The sequence below is a fragment of the Hoplias malabaricus genome, chromosome 2, assembly GCF_029633855.1.
Source record: "Hoplias malabaricus isolate fHopMal1 chromosome 2, fHopMal1.hap1, whole genome shotgun sequence".
Classification (NCBI taxonomy): domain Eukaryota; kingdom Metazoa; phylum Chordata; class Actinopteri; order Characiformes; family Erythrinidae; genus Hoplias; species Hoplias malabaricus.
In genome coordinates this window covers 63,551,940-63,577,777 of record NC_089801.1, presented here as the reverse complement: position 1 = coordinate 63,577,777, position 25,838 = coordinate 63,551,940, and the positions used below count along the sequence as shown (strand labels likewise).

Sequence of the window (25,838 nt, the reverse complement as noted above, 5' to 3'; positions counted from 1 at the left end):
CACAGTGGCTTTTTATTTGAATTCACTCTGCATTCTTCATGTTTAATACCCAGTATCGAGTAGGCTTCAAAAACCGTTTAGAATTTCTGTCCTGCAGCAACGACTGGCACACACACTCACACAGACAGAGCTGTAAGTTAAGTGAGATAGAAAATCAACAGGAGGCACTTCTGAACAAGATAGCACTGCAATTTGACCCCAGGGGACCCCCGACACTCGTAAAGCTCTTAAAGCAACACTAGGTAGGATTTTGTATTATTTTTATATTTTTGCTGCTGGGCTCCCTTACGGTTGCAGTGTTATTCACTTTTAAAGCACTGTCCTGAAATCAGCGCTTCCAACCCTCCTCTAAATATTACATAGTGCAGTTTCTGCAGTGCTGAGCCCAGAGTAGCAACAACCACAGATGCTCTATTCCCCTAATTACAGCCCACTGGAGCGTTATAATGATTTTGAAGGTAAAAATACTACCTAGTGTTCCTTTAATGCAAAAAAAAAAAAAAAATTAATAATAAAAAAAAAAAATAATAATAATAAATTAATTAAAAACTAAACAAACAAGACAAAGCCCAGGAAGCCCGGGTGTGTGAAACTGTCCATGAGCAAGCGAGTGAGTGCCAGGGTGAGTGTGTGTTTGTTCCTGCCTTGTGTCCAATAATTTTGGCGAGATTCCAGACTGAGCAACTATTTTCCAAATGAAGCAGCTACAGAAGATGAATGAAGGAATGGAAGAGAATTAATTAGTGTACAGTTATTTCATATCTGTAATGAAATCTAAAAGGGAAATACACCAAGATTACACTACTTAAAACAGATCATGGGTGTGGTCATGTGACAGGGTGATGAGTCTCTCTGGATGAACGGATGAATCAGGGCATTCATGCAATCCAATAAAGCTTAGTGAGAATAACAAAGATAAAGCAGGTCCTAGCAGTAAACCCCTATAGGGACCTCTGTCTGTATTATTCAGGAATCACTAATGAACGCTGGAAGAAGATTACAGATGATGTATGTAACAGTGGGACAGGGAATGAAGAAGTGATTTATTTGGTCTTACTGGACTTAAGTCAACACTGGAGGACATAAGGAGACGGGGGCGTGTGTGAATTTAATTAGAATGTGATTCAGGTGCTGCCAGTTAGGAAACGTGGGATCAATTCAAGTTGATGTAATTAAATTCTTTTAAAATATGCATTTCATTATTCACTGATCAATCCTTCAAACCCCTCACAAAGAGTGTCGGGTACTGTGTCCGTTTCTCTAGAATGAACAAACCAGAATCAGAACCAGTCTGCAGTCAAATGAGAAATGAAATGATCAACTGAATCATTTCACCTTTTAAAAGTTTTTCCCAAAATGTTTACTGAATGTTCTCCCCAAATATTAGTCATCTTCAATTATGACATTAATGGAGTCTCCCCACAGTCTCACACAGTGCCCCCAGCCCCAGGAAGGTGGGTAAATGATTCTACAACACCCATCAGCTGGGTTAATTAAGCACTGTGAGAAGAGAGATGAGGGGAGAGGGAGAGCCGTACTACTCACCCACACAGAGCGAGGCCAAAATAGCACTTTGCATTGCCTGGTACCTAGTTGATTCTAGTGTTCTCTGCTTTTTTTTGCTTTTCCATTTGATAACTGTGGTTCGGGGATGATTTTCTCTGGCCAATCAGCGCTCTGCAAGTTTTACACATCACAGTTTAGTTCTTACTCGGCTCGGGAGAACAGGGACTTAACCATGGCGTGTAAACCTAGTAGAGCGCTGATTGTCCATGCGACGCAGACATCCAGCACCAACTCTCCATCTGTTGGGGGGGGGCATAAATATTTTATAAATAACAAACTGCTTTAAATATTGAAATAGACATTTACACCTCTAGAATACAGCAGGACTGACAGGCAAATAATTTAAGTGACTGTAAAAAGGCTAATTACGATGATGGAAAACCAGCAGATGCATAGAAACACTCAGAACAGCTCTGACGCTGATTCCACCCTCTCTCTAATGCTCTTGTTGTTACCCATTCTCTCAGTGGCCACAGGTTTTTAAGACAATTCAGAAACAGACAACAGAAAAATCTCAGTAAAACCAATCTGTAGAAAATAGACAATGTACCCAGGTTAACACTTTTAAACCCAGCTGCTGCACTGCACCCTCTGAAATTTCTTCATTTATAAGCATAAATAATTCATTCAGTTTCTATTAATAACAATGATAATAATAATCATCTTCATCATCATCTGACAGAATTGCACATGAGCAGAGAGTTGTGCTGGTTGACAGCACGTAAGGAGGCACTGAGAATTAGCCCCGAACTGATTGAAACTGAAAAAGTTCCCACCGCAGAGTTCCCCAGCTTAGAATTAAAGGTAAACTCAGGCATTTTTAATCTTCATCTCTGTCCGACACCTCTGAACCACAGAAAATAAATCACCGTGCTCAATGCTTACTGTCAGCTAACTGCCAGCACTGGGCCGTGGCTTTATCCAACACCTCTGAGACGAGCTGGGTTAGTGTTGATGACCCAGAACTTGTCTTCAATCATTAGCCCCTCACCTCCGTTGACATGTTTTTTTGGGGCCGAATACAGGCCGACCTGTATTTTGAGGCTGTTATCTGTGGGTCTGAAGTCTCAGGGAGCTGTGCTGAGATACCGTCTACGATAATCGACACTGTGTCAGCTAGAGATGGAGATTTAAAATGCCAGCGCTCTACTTCAACCACGCTCAGCTTATCCTGATTTGGTCCCCAATGCCGAACACCCCCCCCCGAACTCTTCTGTAGATTAAATAGTCGAGGATTTACGCCACCACCAAACTTTTCCTGGTCCAGGAGCCGTTCTGTTTCACACAGCCCATGGAGATGCCCTCATCTCAATAGTGCAGGAGGTACAAAACCAAAAAGTTTATCCTTCTTTCGGAGTATATAACAGTTTTCCCCAAAAGAGTGTACGCTCCCCTCTTCCTGCAGCGCCTCGGGCCTCGATCCCTTCAGGGAGAAAGTGGGAGGAAGAGGGCGAGACGACAGATGAGGTGACAGACGAGGCAGGAAAGGCCCTTGATGGCCTGGCTGTGGATCATCACCTCTTCTGCTCCCAGATCTCAGGCATGTTTAAGTCCAGATGCTCCAGAAAACGCAGGGCCTGAATGTTCTCAGTGTAGAAGGCAACATCCACCACCACCAACCTACAGCGCGGAAAAGAGGAGGTTCATTTAATTAAAAAACTCAACATTACTATGGAGACACTAGTGTGCACAAACAATGTGATTTTTTTCACAATGATGGTTTCTGGAGCCCACCAACCCACACACTGAAACAAGAACGTCCAGTCAATTTCCTGTGATCTGCTTAAGTCAGAAAACGCAGGATAAAACGAGCCGTTCTGATTCAGCTCCGCTTCTGATGTCAAGTGCAGAGACTTTAGAATGGCCCCACCCCCTCGTCTGAGTCTGTCCAATCACAGCGCTGGACCCGCACTTATATGAGTGTGCAAAAATTTAGGTTAAACGCCGCAAAAACAGACACAACGAGCATAAAGAAATAAGAGCAGAGTAAGAACTGGGAAAGCGAGAAAATGGCTGATTGCTGTGCACTTGGGGTCGGGGTGAACAGCGAGCGCCTCATTATCATTTAAAGGAACAAGCACCGAAACCGGCCGCTCTGAACAGGGTTGTTTAGACAGGGGGAGATCGCTGCTATGGGGTTTGATCCTTCTGGTGTTTTGACCAATTCAGGTCACAGACATTTCACTAAGACCCTGAACTGTGTATACTTTTAATTAAATGTGATTGAATCCTGTGTGTCCCCTAGAACAAAGGAGGAAGTGGTTCTCACCCGTGCTGCGGACCTCCATCGTTTACAACCCCCAGCCGAGACAGCTGCCTCTTCAGGTGCAACTTAAAGCTGGCGTTGATCCGCAAAAACAACATCTACACACAATAACACACACGATCAAGTAAACGTCCAGAAGATACACACTTGAGTGAGTCAGATTTGTCAGGACTTTGTGTGTGTGTGTGTATATTGTCTTACCTGTGTCTGCTCCTCAGGTAGAAGCTCATGAATGGCCTCGTGCATTTTGGCCATTTGTTTGCAGACATTACGGAAACACAGTGACGGCATCGGAGCTTTAACTTCATACTGTGAGACACCACAAAAACATACACACACATTTTATAGAGGTTTTATAGCACTGTTTTATCATCATGATCATGACATGTTAGTTTTGGAAAGTAAATAAATGACAGAGGATCTGTTTTCCCTGTTACAGCTCAGAGAAGCATCACAATGATTTTGTAGTACTGATTTAAAGGCAAACATTTTACCTACTGTTGCTTTAATATTAAACATCAGAGTGAAAGTACACAATATAATGTTCATAAGCGTATTATAGTCACATTGTATAGAAAGACAGAAGGAGTTATGAATGATTAAATCTTTAAATAATAAACAACGCCAACAGAAAAGCTGGAGGTGTAATCTGTGCTCACCTTGGAGAGAACTTTCTCAAACAAACCGTCCATGATGGCCACCAGCTTCGCAGAAATCTCAGCAATGTGGTCATTGTAATCCTACACACACACACACATTATATATGAAATTCCAACTAATATAATTAGCTTCCATTATAACACAAGTTAATTAAATATAGCTTTTTTTCTAGACCATTCTTATGGACATTATGGATTTGCCTTGACCTCCTCCAACGTGCAGCTTCCACCTGGACGATGCAACGGCCAGAGATGAGACGAGAGGGAGGGAGCCGATTTATTTAAAGATACGGAGGATAAGAGTGATAAGTGAACATATTGTCTGGATAAATCAAACAATCCGGTCTTCCGGTTCCCTTCTCCAGGAATCCATCCGTCCAAGTTTGTCATATGTGTTACTTAAGTTTTGTTACTGACAGGAATTTTAGGAGCGCTGATGCTTTCGTATTGTTGAATAATTTTGTTACCGATAGTTAGGATCTGTTCGGTCACTGCACTCAGGCATTGGGATCCACACAGAACATCGCCCAACAACAACACTTCCAGCAGCCGCCTGAGCTTCCTTTGGAGGAGGTCTGCCATCAGAGACCTGACCCAGACCTGCTCAGCTCAGTGGATTTGAATGTTGTGGTGTTCAGGTCCAAAGCTGAGCACAGCACAGTTAGATGCGCATACCTCTGACTCTGGAGGGTTGTGTTTTAGATTTTGGAACCAAAAATGATCCTAAAACAGAGTGTTTACTACAACAAATGGGTTAAATACAGAAGTCATGTTTCTTTGTACAATGTGATTCAAGGGAAGTGAAACCACACACACACACACACACACGTTCCCGCTGCAACTTTCCAGTACCAAGTCTGTGCCTCTAAACCTCAGGCCATGGCTGTTTTCTTTACCCTACTAATTTGATCATTTAATTCAGTAGATCTTTCCACATCCACTTTTAAAAAGGGTATAAAAGGAGAGTTAGACAAGTCTTTTAGCCCTAGGGTGGCTCTGGAGTTTCCTGGAACAAACTCCAGTGGCTACATTTTATTAGGTGTAAAAATAAGTTTTAAAAATGTTTTTGTGAAACACATTTAACCGTTATTTCAATTCAAACGGTTGTGTTGTGTAGTATAAAAAAATGTATTATAGGAAACATCTACGATGGTGGGTAAGTAAGCACAGCTCTACACTGTCTAAAATAACTCCAGATACTGGACGGAGCCAGTCTGGCATTTCACTCATTTACAGACACTGGGGCTCCATAATCACACTAGACTAGTTTCTAACGCACAGACAGACTGAATAGCAGCGAATGGTGAGGAAACATCTTCTAATTTTTTTTTTTTAAATATGTTTTTTTTTATTACAATCATGAATGTGGCTTTCATAATTTCACTACATTCACGATCACGAACAAAACAAATCCCTATATTTAAATCGTCTAAACATACTTTTGGATTCAATATTATCCCCAAGAACAGAACAAATACTCAAACAGTGGGAAAGTGCTTACCTTAGTGATGTGGTCAAAGTGGCGGAGGGTGCTGTACTGTTTGGGTTGTAGCTTGGTCTCAAAGTGTGCTCTGATGATTGGGATGTAGTGAACAACAAGCTGCAGACAGCGAGACACTAGAGCTGAGAGAGAGAGAGAGAGAAAGAGGGAAAGAGAGAGAGAGAGAAAAAGAGAGAAAGAAAAAAAAAGAAAAAGGGGGAAGAGAGAGAGAGAAAGATAGAGAGGCAAAGAGGAAGAGAGAGAGAAAAAGGGAGAAAAAAGGGAAAGAAAGAGAAAGAAAAAGAGAGGGGGAAAGAGAGAGAAAAAGAAAGAAAGATAGAAAGAGAGAAAGAAAAAGTGAGATAAAGAAAGAGAGAGAAAGAAAAAGTGAGAGAGAAAAAGAGAGAATGAGATTTGAGAAAGAGAAATGTTTATTCTCATGGGTCCTTTCGTCACAAGCAGCCTTGGAGAGGATCACTAGTCAAAGGATGATAACTAAGTGTAAGAGTGTATAACCCTGTTATTTACCCAGATTCTTGGTGGTGATGGTTTTGAGCCCCACCACCTGAAGAGCTCCGGCCCCCAGCACCAGCTGACAGCTCCGCGAGTTGAAGTGCTATAGCCACGGAAAGAAAACAGCAACAAAATCAATCAGGTAAAGTCAAGACGAAACACCTGGAACCGAATTACCTTAAGAACTGACGTCACATCTACGGAACACTGAACTTCACACATGTTACAGTTTTTGCTAAAACATTTTTAACATGAAACCCAAGCGTCATTAACTGTAACACGAGTGCAGGAACTCAAGGTTAGTGTGATGTGATGACATGGAGACTTGAAGTACATAATGTAGACAACATGTGGTTTTTCTGACAATGTAATAAACTGCTCGTTGCTGTTTAAACGAGATATTTCACGAAGTTACACTGTGCTGTACATATTATCCGTCTCCAGTTCCCACATGGTGTCCCTCACCTTAAGGAGGTCTGACAGGCGCGTGAGCATGTCCGTGGTGATGGACGGGATGTCATTCACACACTGACAGTATTCCAGAAAGATTCGGATCAGCAGCAGGACCGTCCTAAAAGAGGGAACCAGGGCCAGTTAATCACCTCAGTGGCAAATCATTTACGAGAAAACAACATTAATTCATAAGGTACGTTCAAAAACAACCTCAGCTGAGAAAATTGTGAGGCAAGCGACTGATATATGGAGTGATAGATACTTCATTGCCCTCACCTTTCCTCCTTCTGATCAATACACTACAAGGCACTAGTCACCTCTGTCTTTTAACACAGAGGTGTTCAGACTGTGGGATGTGAAGTGAGGGGGTTGCAAATAAGAGATGGGAGGTCAGAATGTAAAAATAAATATTCGAACATGAAACAATTTTTATTTTCATTTTCTTATTTTTCACTAACTCAGTGATGCTGGGTAATTTTATTCTATAACAGAGTCTACATTAGCATTAGGAGTTTGAGCTGCTGATGGACCCCTGGAGCAGGAGTGAGTTAATAATAAAAAGTAACCGTCTCAGTCATAGTGACCAGGGTGACACTGAAAGTGGTGGTCTCTGGTGGAAACAGACTGAACTTCTCCAGTTTAATGCCTAAAGCCTGTTGTATTTTTAGAGGCACAAGTTTTTCTGGAAGGAAACTCACCCGACGACAGCGTATTTCTGCCCGTCCACCAGCAGGAAGTCACTGGGCTTCTTGTCTTCTGTAACTGGAAATAATCAACAGTCAATGAGTAAAGAGCACGGCTCTTAAACGTCATCTGTGCACTGATCCGATCTGTAACTATCCTACTGAGGAGATCAGAACGGGGATGTTCATCTTTCTGCAGATAATGAAGGAACAATGCCTTGTGTGTGTGTGTGTGTGTGTGTACCTGCGGGTTTGCGTTCTGGCAGCGTGATGTGTCCGTCTGCGATAGAGTCGACCAGGTGCTGAAACTCAGCCGGAACTTCTGCCTGTTTCCATCTCTCAGTGTCCAGCAGCAAACTGTAAAACACACACCAAAAAAACGTGGTGAGGGGTTTTCATATATATATATATATATATATATATATATATATATATATATATATATATATATATATATACATACACACACACACACACACACACAGAGAAAGTGGTATTAATTAAGTGGTAACGGTTTAGTGTGTGTGTTTTTACCTGAGCTTGGTCTTGCGTTCCTCATGGAAGCGGTGGACGAAGCGGTTGGCCTGACTCTGTAGCGCCCCCCTCAGGCTGACGCTGCGTCTGGAGCAGAGAGCCTCCGTCTCCTTCACAAAAGCCTCTACTGCTCGACTCATACACACAAACTCAGCAGAGCTCAACCGCTCCAGAGAACCATCCTACACACACACACACACACACACACACACAGAGAAATAATTTTAAAAATGTATATTTTTAATTTTAATAATATTTATAATACAAATATTGTTCTTTATTTGTTTATATACATGCGTGTGTGTGTACCTTAGCTTTAGCCAGCAGCACTTTAACACAGCGATCGTGGCTGATGTCTGATGCAGTGTACAGAAGCTCCTGGATGTTGTTGGCTACTCGGCCAAGCTCCAGTTCAGAGGGCATCAAATCCTCACTGAGAGAGAGAGAGATTTTTTATAAACAACACCAGTTAGTAAAACTGCAGGTGACTCCTGCTGAAATCGAGTCCCCTGCACGTACTGTTACTCACATTGAGGTGGTGCCCCCTGTGGGCAGGGAGGAGGTAGTGTTGGAGGTCTGTTCTCGGCTGGAGGACGACTCTGTTGTTCCTGAAGCTGAATCGCTCCCTGAGGTTTCAGCCCGTGTTTCTGTGCGTGTCTGCGTGTTTGTTTTTGTCTGAGCGGCTGCGCTGCTGCGTCGCTCGGCTTCGTTTAATGCGTCACTGATGAACAGGCCGTCGTGGGTGAGGTACGCGAGCTCAGCTTCTCCAGGACGAAGACAAGAGCCTCCAGAATCCTCCTCTTCCTCGTCTTCATTCTCTCCGCAGTTACCGTCCACAACCGCAGGCGAGGCGTCGGCCGAGCGACTCCTCTGACAACTGTCCAGGACTTCCAGAACCACGTTACGGATCACGCTCAGAGTGGCCTGACACACACAAAACAAATTATTTAAATACAGAATTCTTGGTCAGTACAGCAATAGGAAATGTCTCTACATGTTATTTTTTCTCTCTTGTAAAAAAAGATATTTATTTATTTAATGAGAAAACAATAACAAATAACTAAATTTAAAGAAGTGCTGGTCAGACAGATTTTATTCTTTAAATTTCACTAAAAACAATTTTTGAAGCATAATTTTTTAAAACAATGTGGAAACCTTATCTAATTCTTTATGTGTGTAACCTAGATTTAATGCTGTACCTTGATCCTCGTGAGGAAGAGAATAAAATGCTCGAATACGTTCTGGAGCAGCTCGAACCACTGATTAAACGTCATCAGCCTCATCTGATCCTGAAGCCTGCAACACACACAACAGCATAAGCACAAAAACATATAAGAAACACATGCACTTGGAGAGGAATTCATTATTTCTTCTGAAATACTCACTTCACGACAGTGTCTGTGTCGATCTCCTCGATCTGAGACACCGATCTTAACACACACTGGAAGATAAAGACGAATAAAAACACAGCTTTAATTTACAGAGGCTTAAGGCTTAAGGAACATCTGTCTCTCACCAGAAACAAAATTTTGATTCAGTTAAAGTTATTAACCAAACCATTAACTGCGCCACGAGCTCACATTGTACCATCATTAGATAACTGTATTACACTTAGATTTAGAATTCAGAATTATGTTTAATGTGGACACATTCCCACTGCTTCAACGCATTGAGCTTCCTGCTACTACTGCCCTCTTGTGGAAAATCTGTACCTACTAAATGTGTTTGAGTGAGGTGAGTTATGCTGGGATTAGACTACATGAATTTAGCCCAATTTTGGCACAAGGAATGTCCAGTGTCTGAACCTACTATAAGTGTCAGGGGCAAGTAACCCTCATGTAGTGCGAATTCACCAATGTGACTGGAATAGACTGTATACTTTAACACTTTATTAGCTCTTTACAATATGAGGAAAATACTATATGGTGACTGCATTACTCTCTCCAGTCGTGCCCTTTTTATTAAACATGGCTACAGCAAAACACACAGAGACATGACGCTGTGGTTGGTCTCGTAGCACAGAGTCAGGATAGGCACATTCATCTTGATGGGTCTTGTTTCTGACATCAAAACTACAAAGAGATCACACTGGAACATTTCTAAATCACCGCAACAAGATCTGCACTTTGCCTCCACACTACATCCGTCAATTTTAAACTCCCTGTGAGTGTTCAGTACCTGCCGGACGATGCCTTTGGCCGCCTGCATGATCTCCTCACTGTAAATGTCCAAAAAGTCCAGCTTCCTCTGCCTCAGTAAACCGAACACAAGGGACTGCAGACGGTCCTGAACCACACACACAGTACATTATATAAATATATACACATATACATACAAATGAGGTCAAAATATCATGCAAAAATAAATTCATAAATACAAATGAATTAATATAATTACAATAAACCCAGTTGTTAAATTTAAATGTTAATTTATAAATATATCAGTGATAACTGATAATTAAAATTACCAATTAAAAGTCGTTTAAAAGATCAGGAATGCACAACTGTGGCACTAACAGAAGGTATATTTCAGATCTCTGCACATTGGCATGTTGAAGCGCTGAAATGCATTCCGTTGTCAAGCAGGCATTTATTTCATTACAAAATGATCAAATAACAGCAGGATTTTTAAATAATCTACAAATCAATATGCAATCTAAGGATCAGGAATTCCCCGTGTGGTTTGAGTGTAGGTGTTTTAGGATCAGCTCTAAATCAGAAATGTACTCATTCTGTTTCGACACACTAACCTTCTCACTTGCCAGTGTGTGGTCTTTAGCCTAAATCAAACACAGCCACAGTTTCAAACCTCAGACCAATGAAAGACTACACACTACACCCACTGACCTAAAAACACATCTCCCTGCTCTGAAGTGGCTCCCGAAACCACGGGGGTGTCGGATATGGCAGGGAAACTCTTTCTAACAACAGCTCAGGCCTTATTTTAGGCTTTGGTACTTTCAGGAGGTGCAGTCTGTGCAGTGTTTAGACAGAAGCTTTGAGAAAGTAAGATCATTTAAAAAGGCCTGATAAAAATGCATATATAAAATAATAAATATATGAAGGTTATGAAGACATTCTGCTCCGTCTTCTCTTCCGCGCATATTTATTCTGTTCTACCTCTATATCTGCTTTTATTTTATACATTTATTCTAATGGTTTCTAGTTTATCTATCTATCTGTCTACCTACCTATCTAGCTTTCACTTTAGGAATTTCAGAGGGAAATTTGCATGTATCTGAAAGAAAGGAAAATCAATTCCTGTGTGTTCTGTACCTTCTCCAATACTTGGCTGTCATCTTCGAAAGAACGGCCGAGGTCACTTCTGGAATAGGTCGTGAAATCAGCCACCATCATTTTATCAATCAGCTTCTCCATCTCACACAGCTGAGAACCTAGATGTCTGAAAGAGAGAGAGAGAGTGAAAGATCATACAAAAACATAATATTTTTATTAAATACAGACACAAAACATGTAACCTATTATTACATTTTTCACTCAGAAAACCCACAAATATGCCATTTGTGCCTCAACTTTTTCACACAATTCTACACCTAAACTCATGCCCTGATGTGCAATAAAACCTCTCTGTGTGTGTGTGTACCTGAAGCTGTGTATGCCCTGTAGCTCCTGCTGCAGTACTTCTTTGGTGGTGGCGATGAGCTCTAGCGCTCCCACGAACTCTGAGGTTGACAGCAGTAACTGCACGGTGGGCTGTGTCTGCTGCACAGCTGCCATCAGCTTCAGTTTTCCGTGCAGTTTGGCACAGTTGCTGCGTGTGACTGCGTCTTTCAGCACCTGTAGCGGCCCACGGCACATCACCCGCTTCATGGCCGCCGTGCGATTGCGCAGTGTCGCCACGGCGACCGCCGTCTCACGCAGCCGGTCCTGCAGCTCGTGTTGAGACGACATTGCATGAAAAAACGCCTCGGAGCGTAGAGAGATCTGCCGGGCGATACTGACCTCCACAACGTCCAGGTAGTGACTCAACTAGAGAGAGAGAACAAGACAGAGAGAGACTTATGAGAAAAATATAAAACACTCTCTAGAGCTGGGCAATATGACCACAAATCAATATTGTGATTATTGAACTTTTTATTATTTTATTTATTATTATGAATGTCGATGGGAGCTTGTCCATCTCGTCTTTTAAAGCCATGCTTTGCTCGAATTCAGTGTGATTGTGTTCAGAGTGAAACAGACTGGGGGATTAACTTGAGTCTGAAACAGTTTTTTGTTAACATTTGACTTCTTTAGTCAGTGACTAATGTCAAAGCACGTCCAAACCACAGACACAGCACTCTTCTTTGGTACGAGTTGCTTGGTCCGCCTCTGTGTTTAGGTTCTCCTCCTTTTAAAAGGACAGTTCATGAACACACAGTGTGGGACGTATTAACAGAACTAACAAAAAAGGTTAAACTGAATTAAAAGAAAATTAGATTTAACTGATACAGCCAAACTACGTAGATTAGAGTTAGTTCTGGTTGCCAGAACCTAACCCTCACAACTGAATAGACCCAAACTCCTCATTTTCCTGCAGCTATGTCTGTGAGAAGAGGAGTAATGAAGCAGTCCCATGTACACAGAGTTTAGTTTACCTTCTCCTGCAGCAGTCTCGAGGAGGCGCCGTCCCGGCTGTTCTTCCCCCCGGCGACACTGAAGTGTGACCATGGCAAAACAGCGTTAAAGGTGGTGGGGTCGTTCAGCACAAAGTCTGGCTTCATGAAGAGCTGAGAGGAAACTGAAATTAACTCCAAATGGACAGTTGAACAAAATACTAACCACATCTGACTTTCTGCCGATATTTAACTGCACTCAAACTCGTATGGCAGTTCTTACCTTAGGCACCTGTTCAAGCTCCTCTTTGGCTTTATCTATCAGGAAAAAAAGAACGATAATACTCACATAACTCACAAACAACACATTAAACCTACCCCAAACATTAAACATTTTATTAAATCTGATATAATTCAAACAGATTTACAGATCAAAGGAGCAACATTTCTTTGTTTCTTCATTTACCGTGGTTGTTTGTGATGTTGGAGAGTGAATGGTCGTCTTTATTGGGACAAATGTTCTTACACCTATTGTGGATTTTCTCTCTCTGCCAAACAAAAGAACAAAATGATAACCTCTTCAATACAGTTTCTGAAGGGTGTTAGAGGGTACTTATAAATGGTTTGGAACTAAGTACAATGATTTGTAAAGCAAATACACACAAACACACACACACACACAGAGACACAGACACAAACAACTCCATTTTCTCCACAGAATCTCCTTCCTGTCAGAAAACTCCTGAATTATACAGCAGATGTGAGAGTCTGTGACTGTGTGTGTGTGTGTTACCTGAGCCGTGTCCTGCAGGTACGAGCTGAAGTGTTCGGCCGTTATGTTGGGCAGGTAGAAGGAAGGCATGACCTCCGTCTCTGTGAAGTCCAGGCCCCAGTTCTTAGTGAAGAAGTCAGACTCGCGCTTGGCCAGCCGCGGGTCGTTGAGGGCGGCGGGGAGGTTCACTTTAGAGTTATACACCGTCCACCGGTGCTGATCCGCCACCACTGACGGACCCTCACAGAGCCCCCGAGAATCCACTGCACAGGGGCATCATGGGAGACGTAGTTTAGAGAAGAGTGAGATCAAAGTCACAAAGAGTCACATGCTCAGAGAGGAGATCTGAATCCAATTTGGAGTCACCTACAAATGTGTCTCTGAAACCTGAAGTCAGATTTCATGTGGCTTTTTTGCCATTAAAACTAATCTGATGTCAGATCAGACACTGACACAGTGTCACTGATGCGAAGCTCAATAGTAACCCCTGGTGGAGATGTTCTTAAATGTGAGTAAGTGACAATCAGTCGTGCAGTACCCCTAACCCGAAACAAAACTGAGTAAGAGTATGAGTGAGTGAGTGAGTCAGTTATTTATAAGCACTATTCTCTGAGGTATCCCTACAGTGTAAACATTAGAAAACACTGTCTCTGAGCTGCTGTTTCTCACCAGTGGGCTCCTTTGGGCAGACGTCAGGGAGGGATCGTGGGGATCTGTAGTGTCGGGAGGAAACTGCCACATCTCTGGGTTTCCGGAAGTGTCTGTCAGCGCTGGACTGAGCCATCGGGGATGACCCTGGTCCAGACGCCATCTCGGGGGGATGGGGGGTGGCTACTTCACACCAGCAGGCAGCTGGGAGGAGAGAGAGAGAGAGAGAGAGAGAGAGAGAGAGAGAGAGAGAGAGAGAGAGAAGTATAAGTAAGTTGATCAAACTACTGCAGAACAAATTGGAGGAACAAACTAAGTGGCAAATTCATTAAAAACATAACCCTTACCAGTCCTCGCCTGGTCAGTAGTCAGTTTGTTACTGCAGTTTATCAACTATGCCTGCTGTCTCTCTCTCTGTGTGTGTGTGTGTGTACAGCGGTGTTATTGTATTTTTTATTTTTTAAATATAAACACCCCCGACTGTGATGCTTCACCCAAAATAACTTCACCGGTGTTGTTCTGATGAAGAGATAGAGGAGGATAGAGAAGATAAGCTAAATAAAGTTTGTTTTTCTGTTAAAGCGGCCAATAAGGGCACAAAAACACACCGAAGGCAAAATAACAAACCCTGTTTTCAGGTTTTGTGTAGGATGTGCTTCTCCTCAGAGACAGAGAATGAAAACAGAAATGAAAGCAGATCTTAACTCTGTCCCAGTTGTGGTTCAGACTCAGTTGTTCTGCCTCCTCAACACAGCATGAGGTGTTCAGGAAAAACTCACTGAAAAATTGCCATTTCAGTGATGACTAAGTGAAAAATAGAGCTCTGAGACTATCGAGACCAAGACACTGCTCTTTCAGCGTTTCTGAGTTCACTTCACATTGTGTGAAAGTTTCATGATGAACGGACTGATAGAAATACTCCAAAGTGACTCTGAATAAGTAACAATGTTGGAGACACACGGTTACCTTTGGACAGTGATATTATATCTCCTCCAGTTCAGAATACCGAGGGTTAATCTCACACATTCATGCTGAAGTCATGACACAGAACGTTTCTGTCCACACTGCTTTTGGAAAGAGGAACAATGAACAGCCAATAAAACCAGAGAGAGTTGGAGAAGTTAGGGGTATAATGGTACACACAAGGCATATCTCCATTACCACCATTGGTTTGGGGCTCATGGTTCAATAGGGGCAAGGGGAAAAATACAAACAAAAAAAACCCATAAGACTAACCCGGGTTAACTCTGTCATTTTTGCTGACCTCAGTATCACACATGGTGTTTATTCATTCATTCATTCATTATCTGTAACCACTTATCCAGTTCAGGGTCGCGGTGGGTCCAGAGCCTACCTGGAATCATTGGGTGCAAGGCGGGAATACACCCTGGAGGGGGCGCCAGTCCTTCACAGGGCAACACAGACACACACATTCACACCTACAGACAATTTTGAGTCGCCAATCCACCTACCAGCGTGTGTTTTTGGACTGTGGGAGGAAACCGGAGCAACATGGTTTTTTACAGAAGTATGATGTCACCAGTATTTTAGCCTCTCGCTCTGTTCTGTTCTCTACTTTTCTCTGGTCTATGCTCTGGTGACTTTAGGTTTAAAACAGTGGCTTTATTTTATTTATGTTTTATTCATTTAAGATATTTAAACATTTTTATATTCCAATTCCAATGCTGCATTATTATGCTTCCCTATTATCATTATATCAATGACAAAATATAACATGAATATTGTTTATACCCACAAGGAATTTAATACAGTTCATAGTAGGGTTGGGCGGTATAACAATAGTATCATATACCGCGGTATTTAAAAATGTGGATGGTATCTCAAAATGAAGGCGGTATTTATGACGTGTGTGTGGTGTGTCAAATTTCGGTTCTGTGTCTTTAAAAGTTGGCTAAAGTGATCATGTGCATTTAACAGAGTCACAGGGAGGGGGCGCTGTGGGAGCTGAAGCGCAGTAGCCCACTACATTTGTAAGTTTAACGCTGCGTTTGTTTTAAAAGAGAGAAAGAAAGCTATAAACAGACAAAATTCTCAGAAAATCCTTCACTCGACTTTGTGCTCACAGGTATACGGTTTTATCCTCTAAATATGTGTTTTGAGCCTCAGATCGCTGAAAAATCTGCTGTGGTGTGCCACCAGTGCCCGTTATCGCCAGCTGTGTCTCTAAACATTGTTTCCTGTCTTATTTCGCTTATTTTCGAACTTTTCTGTTCCTTCAGCACCAGTCATTGAAATTTGCTCTCTGTCAGAAACCTTGTTTTATCGTCAACACGTGACAGTGTGCCCTGTAGGGCTGTGTTTAGCTAAATTCACTCAACTTTGTGCTCAGAGACAACGCAGCCTGACAGAGCACCACCTGCCCATGGTAATACTGTCTACCACGATAATATTTTGACATGGTATGAAGGTACGAAAAATGTAGATACCGTCAATCCCTAGTCCATAGCATGTCTATTAAAAATGTAAAAATGCCATAGTCCTGTGTACCATGATTTAATCATGAGCCCCAAAATACTAGTGAAATACTCATTTATTTGCAGTTGTTTCAAACCCAAATGTGACAACATCAAGAGATAAGGAATAAAGAGATGCAAAAAAAAGACTAGTCACTCTCTACACTCTGAGAGGGAGAGAGATGAAAGGATGAGGGGTAAGAGATAAACGAGACCACTGCACTACTTCTAGACCACTAGAGTTCCCACAATACCATGCAAGGTCAATGGTCTTCAGCTAAAGGTTCAGCTTTGGGTGGGTAGAATATCCACGTCAATATATCCGTCTATCTCTGCTCACTCTACTAGTGTGGGCATGTTTCAGGAGATATGATACATCTGGGCAGTTTGCTTTCTCTTCCAGTAGAAGCAGTGGATTGACCTCATGTCTTCTAGGAAGCATGTGCTCGTCTACACCCTCACGAGTTTTGGGTTTGTGACACTACTTTACTTACCAGGTAACTATGCTTCTTAATAAACTTCTTAACTCCTATAACATAGGGTTGGGTGACACGGCCAAAATATATATATCACAATATATTTCTTAATTATGGTCGATACGATATAATTCCAATATCAATACAAACAGTATAGAATCCACTGGAAAACTTCCAAGATCAAACAAGAAATATGACATCACCTTCAAACAAAACCCTACTGGGCTTTGTCGATATTAACATTTTTAAACTACATCTTAAATTGAGTGCAATGAACTGATGACAGTGCCCTGTAATGACCATCAGTCAGTGACAGATGCTGTAAATAATGTATACTGAAATATTGAAAATGTGTTTAAAAATCATTTCACTGTTATTGAAACATTTTATATTGCGATAAATATTGATACAGAATTATTGTCCAGACCTACCTAAATTGCTGTAAATCTACTATCAGTCAGTTAAAGTCAGTTAGTCTGGCCCAGAGTCTCTTCGGGAGGCTTAATATTCAATGATTAACTCAGCAACACTTGGGAATACGTGACCAGAGAGAAATCTGATAAGACACACATTGCTAAAGCCACAGAGATAAAAACCCATCAAGAACGTCTCGGCTGCGTCCACTCACTATATTCAGTTCATTTATGCTTTAAGGTATAGGACAAATGGTAAAACGTTGGCTGCTGGGTAACATGCCCACTCCAACCTTAAAGGAACACTGGGTAGTATTTTTACTTTAAAATTACAGCTTCAAAATAAATGTGATTCTCCACTGAGCTGTAAAAAAAAGCTTTCATTGCTATTCTGGACTCAGCACTGCGGAAAATGCACTATGTAACTTTTGGAGGAGGGTAGAAAACCACCTATCATAAACAACAAACATTTATGCATACCATTAGTGTACGCATTGATCATATTTGTAGTTGATTAAACCCTAAAACCCCCCCATGGTTCAGAGCTACAGATTTAGAAATTATTTCCAAGACAAAATCAAATATTCTAATTCCTTAAAAGTGTCTTAGCTATAACTGTACACCCTCACCTTTAATCAGTACATGCAGATCTATGAATAAGTCATTAATCTATCTGCCCCTATCTCTATCACCCATCCCTTGGCTTGAAAGCCCCACACTGCAAATGGAAGGGAATGGTCCATTAGCTTTGTGATGTAAGAAACCCTGCCTGTCTGTATTCATATATTTACTCTTCTTTTAAATATTACGGTTGTTGTCACTGATAAAATGTAATAATGTTGGCATAAACATACATTTTATAAATATGAATACAACAACTGTTTGTTTTATTGATAAATGCTTCAGCTCCAATTATACTTTATTTATTATAGAGCTCAGTTTTATATTATTTGGACGCTGTTCTTGAGGAGGATATTTCTCATATATTTACCTAATACACATGAAGAAAAACAGAAATTAAAGCCGCGTAACACCGCACAAATGCAGACACTGTCAGTTACAGAGAATCAAATAAGCACAGCTTATTGTTGTAGTGCTACATATGGTGAAAAACTAACTTATCAATACGTAAATAAACCTACAGTGATACGGTAATTTTATGCTAATAAAGAGGGTTAACTTCACATTTAAAGAAGTCCTGAATCTAGTTAACAATCCTCAGTGGCCTAAAGACACTCAGTGAGAGGTTACACGTAATAAGCTAACCTCTTTGCCAGCTTCTTTTAGGAACTTTCCGTTCCACCTTAAATGGTGCAGCAGTTCCATTCTGGCCTCTCGGGCACTAGAATGCAACGGCTTTGCCGTTTAAGGTGGAACGGAAAGTTCCAACAAGAAGCTGGGGAAAAAGAGCGGTAGAGCTAACGACATTTATTCCTCTCATGTCTTTGTATTTGAACACAAACACGTTAAGATACCAGTCGGCCTAAGTGTGGGAATATGTCATTATTTACCTGCTGTGTAAAACCCGGTGTAGGCTGGTAAACATGGCAGAAAAAAACAGCTCCTTCTCGGTCACCATCACAACAGCGGCCGGCTACTACACCATCACGAAACTCACTGGGTTTCGCGTCCCAATTCTCGTCTCAGCGCACTTCTACACTTACGCCCTACGCCTAGTGCACAGTCCTCACAAAGAATAGAAATACATTTTTAAATGTAAAATCAAAATGCCTTAAAAACGTATTTACAACATTTTTCAAAATACCATTCAATGTAAAAATCTGTATCATTAATGTAAATGTATTATTATTTTTTCCCTTATTTATTATTAACTTTTGTTTTATTTACTGAGGTAATTAAGCAACAGAAACAACAACTCTATTTCCTAATGATATATTACTCACATTTAAATTTTTATCTCCATATTTTCAGCGCTTGTGACTGTAGTACAGGCTACAATCCTGTGCACTAAGTAGAACAGAGATGTTCGGACGTGGATTAGGACGCACCCGAGTGTCTCCACTGTGCGCTGTGGTTTGAACTGAAAGTGTCCTGCTGCCGTTTGTTGTTCATATGTGGAACTACAAGTGAAGAATACACGGAACATAGGCCATAGATAGCTATTGGACATGGCTTATAACTCACTCACTCGTCAGCCAGTCACTTATACTAAGTCAGTCATAGACTCACTTATTCACTAGACTCAACTAAAACACACTTACTCACTCACTGACTCACATACTCGTGGTTAAGAATATGGCCACACAAGGGTCACTCTTTCTCACATATGCTACTGTTCTATGCAACGTTTTGTGTCCTTTGTGATTATTCATGTTTTTTTAAATCATGTGATCTATTTGAAATAGACAATTTCACTATTTCAGAATATAAAGAGATATTTTTTTGTTGTTTATTTTGTTTGTGTGTCAGAGAGAAAACATTTGAGGCTGTAAATTATAAAATTGTTTAGTAAGCCTGTATTCATTTCAGATTTGTTGACTGCCACATTTTCCAATAAGTTGGAATAGGCACATTTTTACCAGTGTTAGAGCACCTTTCCCTTAAACACAATATAATACATTGCAATTCACATTCTTCTAAGCCATAACACATGGATTAATGCTGTTATTTTAAAATAACCATGAACATAATTGAAAAAGACGTTATCTAGAAGGCAGCATATATTGCTACAAAATGTTTTTGTAACGTAGGGTGTGTGTAACAGTCCCTTTACAAATGTGCAAATTACAAATCATTGATACTAGTACACTTCCATGGAGGTTTTTTCAGATATTTTTAAAATATATTAAGAACATGTAAGCATTAAAACATCAAATAATTTAATTTATGTTTTATTAGAAGTTTTGTAATATGGGAATGGTACAAAAATGCGCTGATGATAATGGTAAAAACAGTAAGGCAATATTAAAATGAACAAGAATGTATTCAATCTACAATGGAATCAATCACCCTCTATAAATCACAAACATGAGTTAGCATTAGCATACTGTACATGCACATATACACACATACACACCCAGTTCAATAAACACACAGTCTAAACTGAACAATCTACGGTCACACGGCATAAGACTGGCATTTTCTGCAGGCAGTGTAGTCACCAAGAAACTCATACAACAACATCGGCAGGTTTGACAGGATTAGGTCCATTCAGCATGATTTTCCCCATGAAGACATAAGAAATACATCAGATAAGGATGCTAACGTGTCTAATGCTAGTTGACCTATTAGCATAAGGATAAATAACAGTCTTCCATTTTGTTTATTCTGCTATACTCCCCCAGAAGCCAAAAGAGAGCAGTACTGATTGATAGAAGCAAATAATTGAAGATGTGAATTTGAATGTGAAACTTCACAATAATTGAATTCCTGCAATGATCAACTCCTTGCTGTTTAGGAACAATTAGCCTCATGCTAAGTCACTAATGTTATGCTAAAGTATTTCAAATAGTTTGTAGAAACACATGAACAGTGGCAGGATTATGAGTGTGTTTAAATGGCACATTTGAGACAAAACCAGTTCAATACAAAAGCGTGTGTTATTTTATTTAGTCCAGAAAGGCACAGTATGGCCAAGAACCTCATACTTTTTTGCTAAATAATTCAGCTTGGTGATTTGTTCCTGTAAATAACTTTCTAGAGTGAAAATGCTACCCCCTTCCTTTCTTGGCTCCTTGGTTCTGGTTTCATAATCTGGAATGACACCATTTTCAGACCCAGAACCTTATTGTCTGCAAAGAAGTTCACCAGGAAGGGCCTATAAGGAAAAGTCTACAGGGATGGGTCTATAGTGAGAGGTCTACACAGTAGAGTCTACACATGACTAGTTTAAGAGAAGGGCTCATAGAGAAGGTACTAAAGTGCAGGGTCTATAAAGGAGGGTCTATAGTGAAGGTTCTGTAGTGGAGGGTCTATCAAGGAGGGTCTTTAGATAAAGGTTTCTAGTGAAGGGCCTACAGAGAAAGGTCTATAGAAGAGGGTCTGTAGTGAAGTGTCAGTAGAGAAAAGTATAGAGCAGTATCTTTAGAAGAGGGTCTACAGGGAAAGGTCTACAGAGAAGGGTCTACAGTGAAGGATCTATAGATAAGGGTTTATAGTGAAGGGTCTACAGTGAAGGATCTATAGATAAGGGTTTATAGTGAAGGGTCTACAGTGAAGGATCTATAGATAAGGGTTTATAGTGAAGGGTCTATAGCAGGGAGGTCTGTAGAGAAAGGTGTAGAACAGTGCCTTTAGAGGAGGGTCTACAGAAGAGGGTTTAAAACGGAGGGTCTATAGTGAATGATCTGTAGAGAAGGGTCTATGGGGGAGGGTCTATTGTGAAGGGTCTATGGGGGAGGGTCTATTGTGAAGGGTCTATAGAGGAGGGTCTATATAAGAGGGTCTAGTGTGAAGGGTCTTTAGAGGAGGATCTTTAAAGAATGGTCTATAGAGGAGGGTCTATAACAGAGGGTCTATGGTGAAGGGTCTATAGAGAAGGGTCTACAGAGGAGGATCTATTGTGAAGGGTCTATAGAGGAGAGTCTATAAAGGAGGGTCTATAGAGAATGTCTATAGAATAGGGTCTATAACAGAGGGTCTGTTGTGAAGGGTCTATAGAGGAGGGTCTACAGAGGAGGATCTATTTTGAAGGGTCTATAGAAGAGGGTCTTTAAAGAATGGTCTATAGATGGAGATACTCAGTCCAGTTTTCCCTGGAAGATAAGTTTGACGTAGGGTCTGTCTCGGCTGAGCTGGGTGAGACAGAAGGGACAGGCCGGGTGAAAGGTGTTTGTAACCCGTTTCAGTGGGGTTTTGCTCCAGTGTTTGGCTGTCTCCTCAGAGCACACGTGTCCACAGGGCACAAACGCGTGAGAAGGTGAGTTTGCATCCACGTACACAGCAGGGACACGTCCTAGAGTCAGGGGAACGTAAGGACCTCGGCTTCGGCAGAGAGGACACTCTCTGTCTCCTTTAACAGTTTCTGTCTCTTGTGCCCGTGTCTGTGCCTCTATCTTTTGTTCTCCCCCATCCCTCCCTTGATCCCTTTCGCTTTCTGTTTTTACTGTCTCTCCATCCCTCCCTCTGTCTCCTTTTATAGCTTCCACCCCTTCCTCTCCTTGCCCTTCTGGCTGTCCCCCTTTGTCCCTTTCTCTTTTCATTGTCTTTCCATCCATCGCTCCATCTCTCTGTCCCGCTGACTCCACTTCATTTTCTATTCCCTCCATTTGTCCCTCCTTTTCTCCCCCTCCTTCTCTCTCTATGTCACTATCTTTTTCTCCTCTGTCTCCCTCTCCTTCTCTTATTCTTTTTATAGTTCCTCTCTCCATTTCTCCCGCTTTCTGTCTTTCTTCTCTCTCCCTCTCTCCTTCTCCTCCTCGATTCATAGCCTCTTCCTCTCTCGCTTCAACTCTCTTTTCTCTTGTCTCTCCTTGAACAGCCTCCACTTGTCCATTCTGTATTCCATGCCTTTGTCTCTCTGTCTCTGTGTCTGCGTCCCTCCCTTGTTGTCCCCTGTCCCTCTCCCCCTCTCTCTCCGTTGTCTCTGTTTTCTCAGTCTCGGCAGAGATGTGCTGCTTGTAAGCCACTCCCCTGCCCTGCCAATGGTGGAAGCCGTGGACGTGTCCGCAGGTGAGGTAGGCCCAAGGCCTGGGTCGGCGCGGGGGTCCGATGAGGCTGGGGAAGGCGAGGGTGCTCAGGAGGACAGGGCACTGCGGCCGAGCGGCGTTCAGACGCAAGCGCAGCGCTTCCACGTGGGCAGCAGTGGGACTGTGAGACAAACCTTCCACTGAGCGCCACATCAGCGTCACACCACATAGATCTATCAGGGAACCGTCCAACAGAACAGGACACTCATCCTTCACCTACATACATACAGAGAGAGAGAGAGAGAGAGAGATAGATAGAGAGAGAGAGAGAGAGAGAGAGAGAGAGAGAGAGAGAGAGAGAGAGAGAAATAAGTGCTGGTACATCTCAGCTCATGTTGTCCAGAAGGGGGCAGTATGTGGCTGACCACACACCTTTCCCAGTTCTGTGTTTGTGCAGTGAGTCAGAGCACTCTCCATAAAACCACTTACACAGTGGTCACCTTTGAGTGCCTTTAAAACACACCTAATAAACCTTGCTACTGCTGTTAAAGTACAGCCCCCTTATTCCCCCTGTGATCAGCCAAGTCTGGACCTGCACAGCTCCGGTTCACCCCTGGGAGATTGGATCATTAGTGGCCAGTACCAAGTACAAACATAAAGCGTAAATGAACATTAATTAAACATGGGTTCTTAAAGAGATCTGTGAGCTGCTTTGGTCAAACCCTCACAAGGATCAAACCCCACAGCAGTGTTCTCCCCCTGTCTAAACAGCCCCGTTCAGAGCAGCTTGGTTAAAGTGCCTGCTCACAGCGCAGCAGTGAGGACTGAGGAGCAGAAGCTCTGATTTTTAAACCTTTTCACTCTTCTCTGTTCTCATTTTCTCCGTTTTTACTGCTTTTATTTCTCCGTTAGTGCTCTTATTTCTCCGCGCTTGTTGTGTCTGTTTTGTTGTGTCTAACTTCGCCTTTGTGGTCTCACATAAACGCTGGTTCAGCGCTGTGATTGGACAAACTGAGACGAGGGGGCGGGGCAATTCTAAAGTCTCTGCACATGAAGGAAAAAAAATTATTATAAAAAAGATTACCTTCTCTTATTTTCAATTCATCCACTGAATTCACCACAAATACCACAGTACTGACTAGAACTCTTTTTAATTAAAATAATAATAATAATAATAATAATAATACATTAATTTGTTTTGGGTTTTTTTTGTAAGAACATGAAATTTAAGACATATATGTTCCAAGTGTCTTAAAAAACCATTACTTCCAAAATAAAGCTGTTTGTGAGGAATAAAAAACTAGAGCAGAGCACTCAGAGACTATAGCTCAAAGAGTTAACAGAGACTGTAAGCGCTGGGTTAAATAAACTTGTTAGCATATAAGATAATGAACTAAACACAGCTCTGGCGTTGTCTAGCCCAAGTGTTAATGCTAACCGGTTGCACCAACAGAATGTTTGATGGACATAGCAACGGTAACTAAGGAAGCAGGGACTTTCAACAAATTTTGTAAACAGTGGATTGAATGTAGATGTGGTTTAGAAGACTGTGTTGATGGGGCTCATCAACAGAGTTATGGACCCACTCCTCAATACAGGATATTTATTTCTTCTCTTTCTCTCTCTCTCTCTCTATCTTTCTCTCTCTCTCTCTCTCTCTCTCTCTCTCTCTCTCTCTCTCTCACACACACACACACACACACACTTTGGTGTTTACTGTGTTGGTGAATGTGGGAGATTAAGGGAATGACTAAGGACTCCAAGGAGACACATTTTAAAAACAGAATGTTTGCGCAAGTGGGTGGACATTATAATACACACACACACACACACACACACACACCCCACACACCCCACACACCCCACACACCCACTCTCTGCAGACTAGTCTCCAAACTGTGTGTGGTCCACCCTGACACACAGACAGAGATTGTTCAAACATAAGATTAAATTTGGGATCTATAACTTCATAACTGTTGCTGTTGAAGCATTGACGTTGGGTTAATATGATGAATAATGAATACAGCTCTTTTAATGCTATGAATGTAGTTTCCTAGTTTGACCCTTGGAGCCCAGCTGCTTGTGTGTGTATGTGTGTGTGTGTGTGTGTGTGTGTGTGTAATTCAGACCTGTTTTCCTCTGTTGTTTGGTGATGATATTGTTGAGTCTCGGAGTGTGAAGACGTTTCCACAGACGGAGATCTCTCTCCACTCGGCTGCTCTGGAGCCACTGGCCGGCTGCATCAGCAGAACCCCGTTAGTGGTCAAACCGTCCATCTGACCATCATATGTCCACCACTTAGCTGCTTTCTCCTAAAAAATCACACACACACACACACACACAACATCATTCATTCATTCATTCATTAAAAGTACTTAACCAGTTGAGCGTCACTGTGGGTCTGGAGTCTACCCAGAATCACAGGGCACAAGGCAGGGACACTACCTGGACGAGACACTCACAACTATGGACACTTTCCGTATTGACAGCCACCCTACCTGAATGTGTTTTTGAATGTGTGAGAAAACCGGAGCATCCGGAGGAAACCCATGCAGAGAACACCCCTCGCACAAAACTGTCAAGTGTGTAATTTTAGTCTGCATTATTGAGTAGTGATGTAAAATTTAATGAAAAATTACATCACTAGGGTGTGGCCCAATAACAACAATACAGTAATACCACGATGTATACATTTATTCATTCATTCATTCATTGCCTGTTACCCTTATCCAGTTCAGGGCAACGGTGGGTCCGGAAT

At 41.7% G+C, this 25,838-nt stretch overlaps 2 protein-coding genes across 4 annotated transcripts in view; both read right to left on the bottom strand.

Annotated features, from left to right (window-relative positions):
• Window positions 1–5: 5 nt before the first annotated feature.
• On the bottom strand, window positions 6–19,119 carry vps54 (VPS54 subunit of GARP complex). The gene is made up of 23 exons (XM_066660739.1): window positions 19,004–19,119; window positions 14,151–14,333; window positions 13,503–13,744; window positions 13,176–13,257; window positions 12,993–13,027; window positions 12,752–12,883; window positions 11,758–12,143; window positions 11,430–11,556; window positions 10,333–10,440; window positions 9,540–9,595; window positions 9,354–9,450; window positions 8,684–9,078; window positions 8,464–8,587; window positions 8,155–8,336; window positions 7,865–7,977; window positions 7,636–7,699; window positions 6,950–7,055; window positions 6,500–6,587; window positions 5,993–6,114; window positions 4,492–4,572; window positions 4,034–4,141; window positions 3,836–3,930; window positions 6–3,186 (listed from the first exon to the last, which is right to left on the bottom strand). The coding sequence occupies exons 2-23, from the start codon at window positions 14,290–14,292 to the stop codon at window positions 3,081–3,083; spliced, it is 2,991 nt and encodes a 996-aa protein (XP_066516836.1). The 5' UTR covers window positions 14,293–14,333; window positions 19,004–19,119; the 3' UTR covers window positions 6–3,080.
• Window positions 19,120–20,346: 1,227 nt separating this feature from the next.
• peli1a (pellino E3 ubiquitin protein ligase 1a) overlaps window positions 20,347–25,838 on the bottom strand; it is a 17,896-nt gene continuing 12,404 nt past the window's right edge. For all 3 annotated transcript variants that reach the window (XM_066660736.1, XM_066660738.1, XM_066660737.1), the window contains exons 6-7: window positions 25,210–25,392; window positions 20,347–23,356 (exon numbers count right to left, since the gene is read on the bottom strand). In XM_066660736.1, the coding sequence (XP_066516833.1) occupies window positions 22,193–23,356; window positions 25,210–25,392 (1,347 nt within the window). In that variant the 3' untranslated portion in view covers window positions 20,347–22,192. The remainder of the gene's footprint in view (window positions 23,357–25,209; window positions 25,393–25,838) is intronic.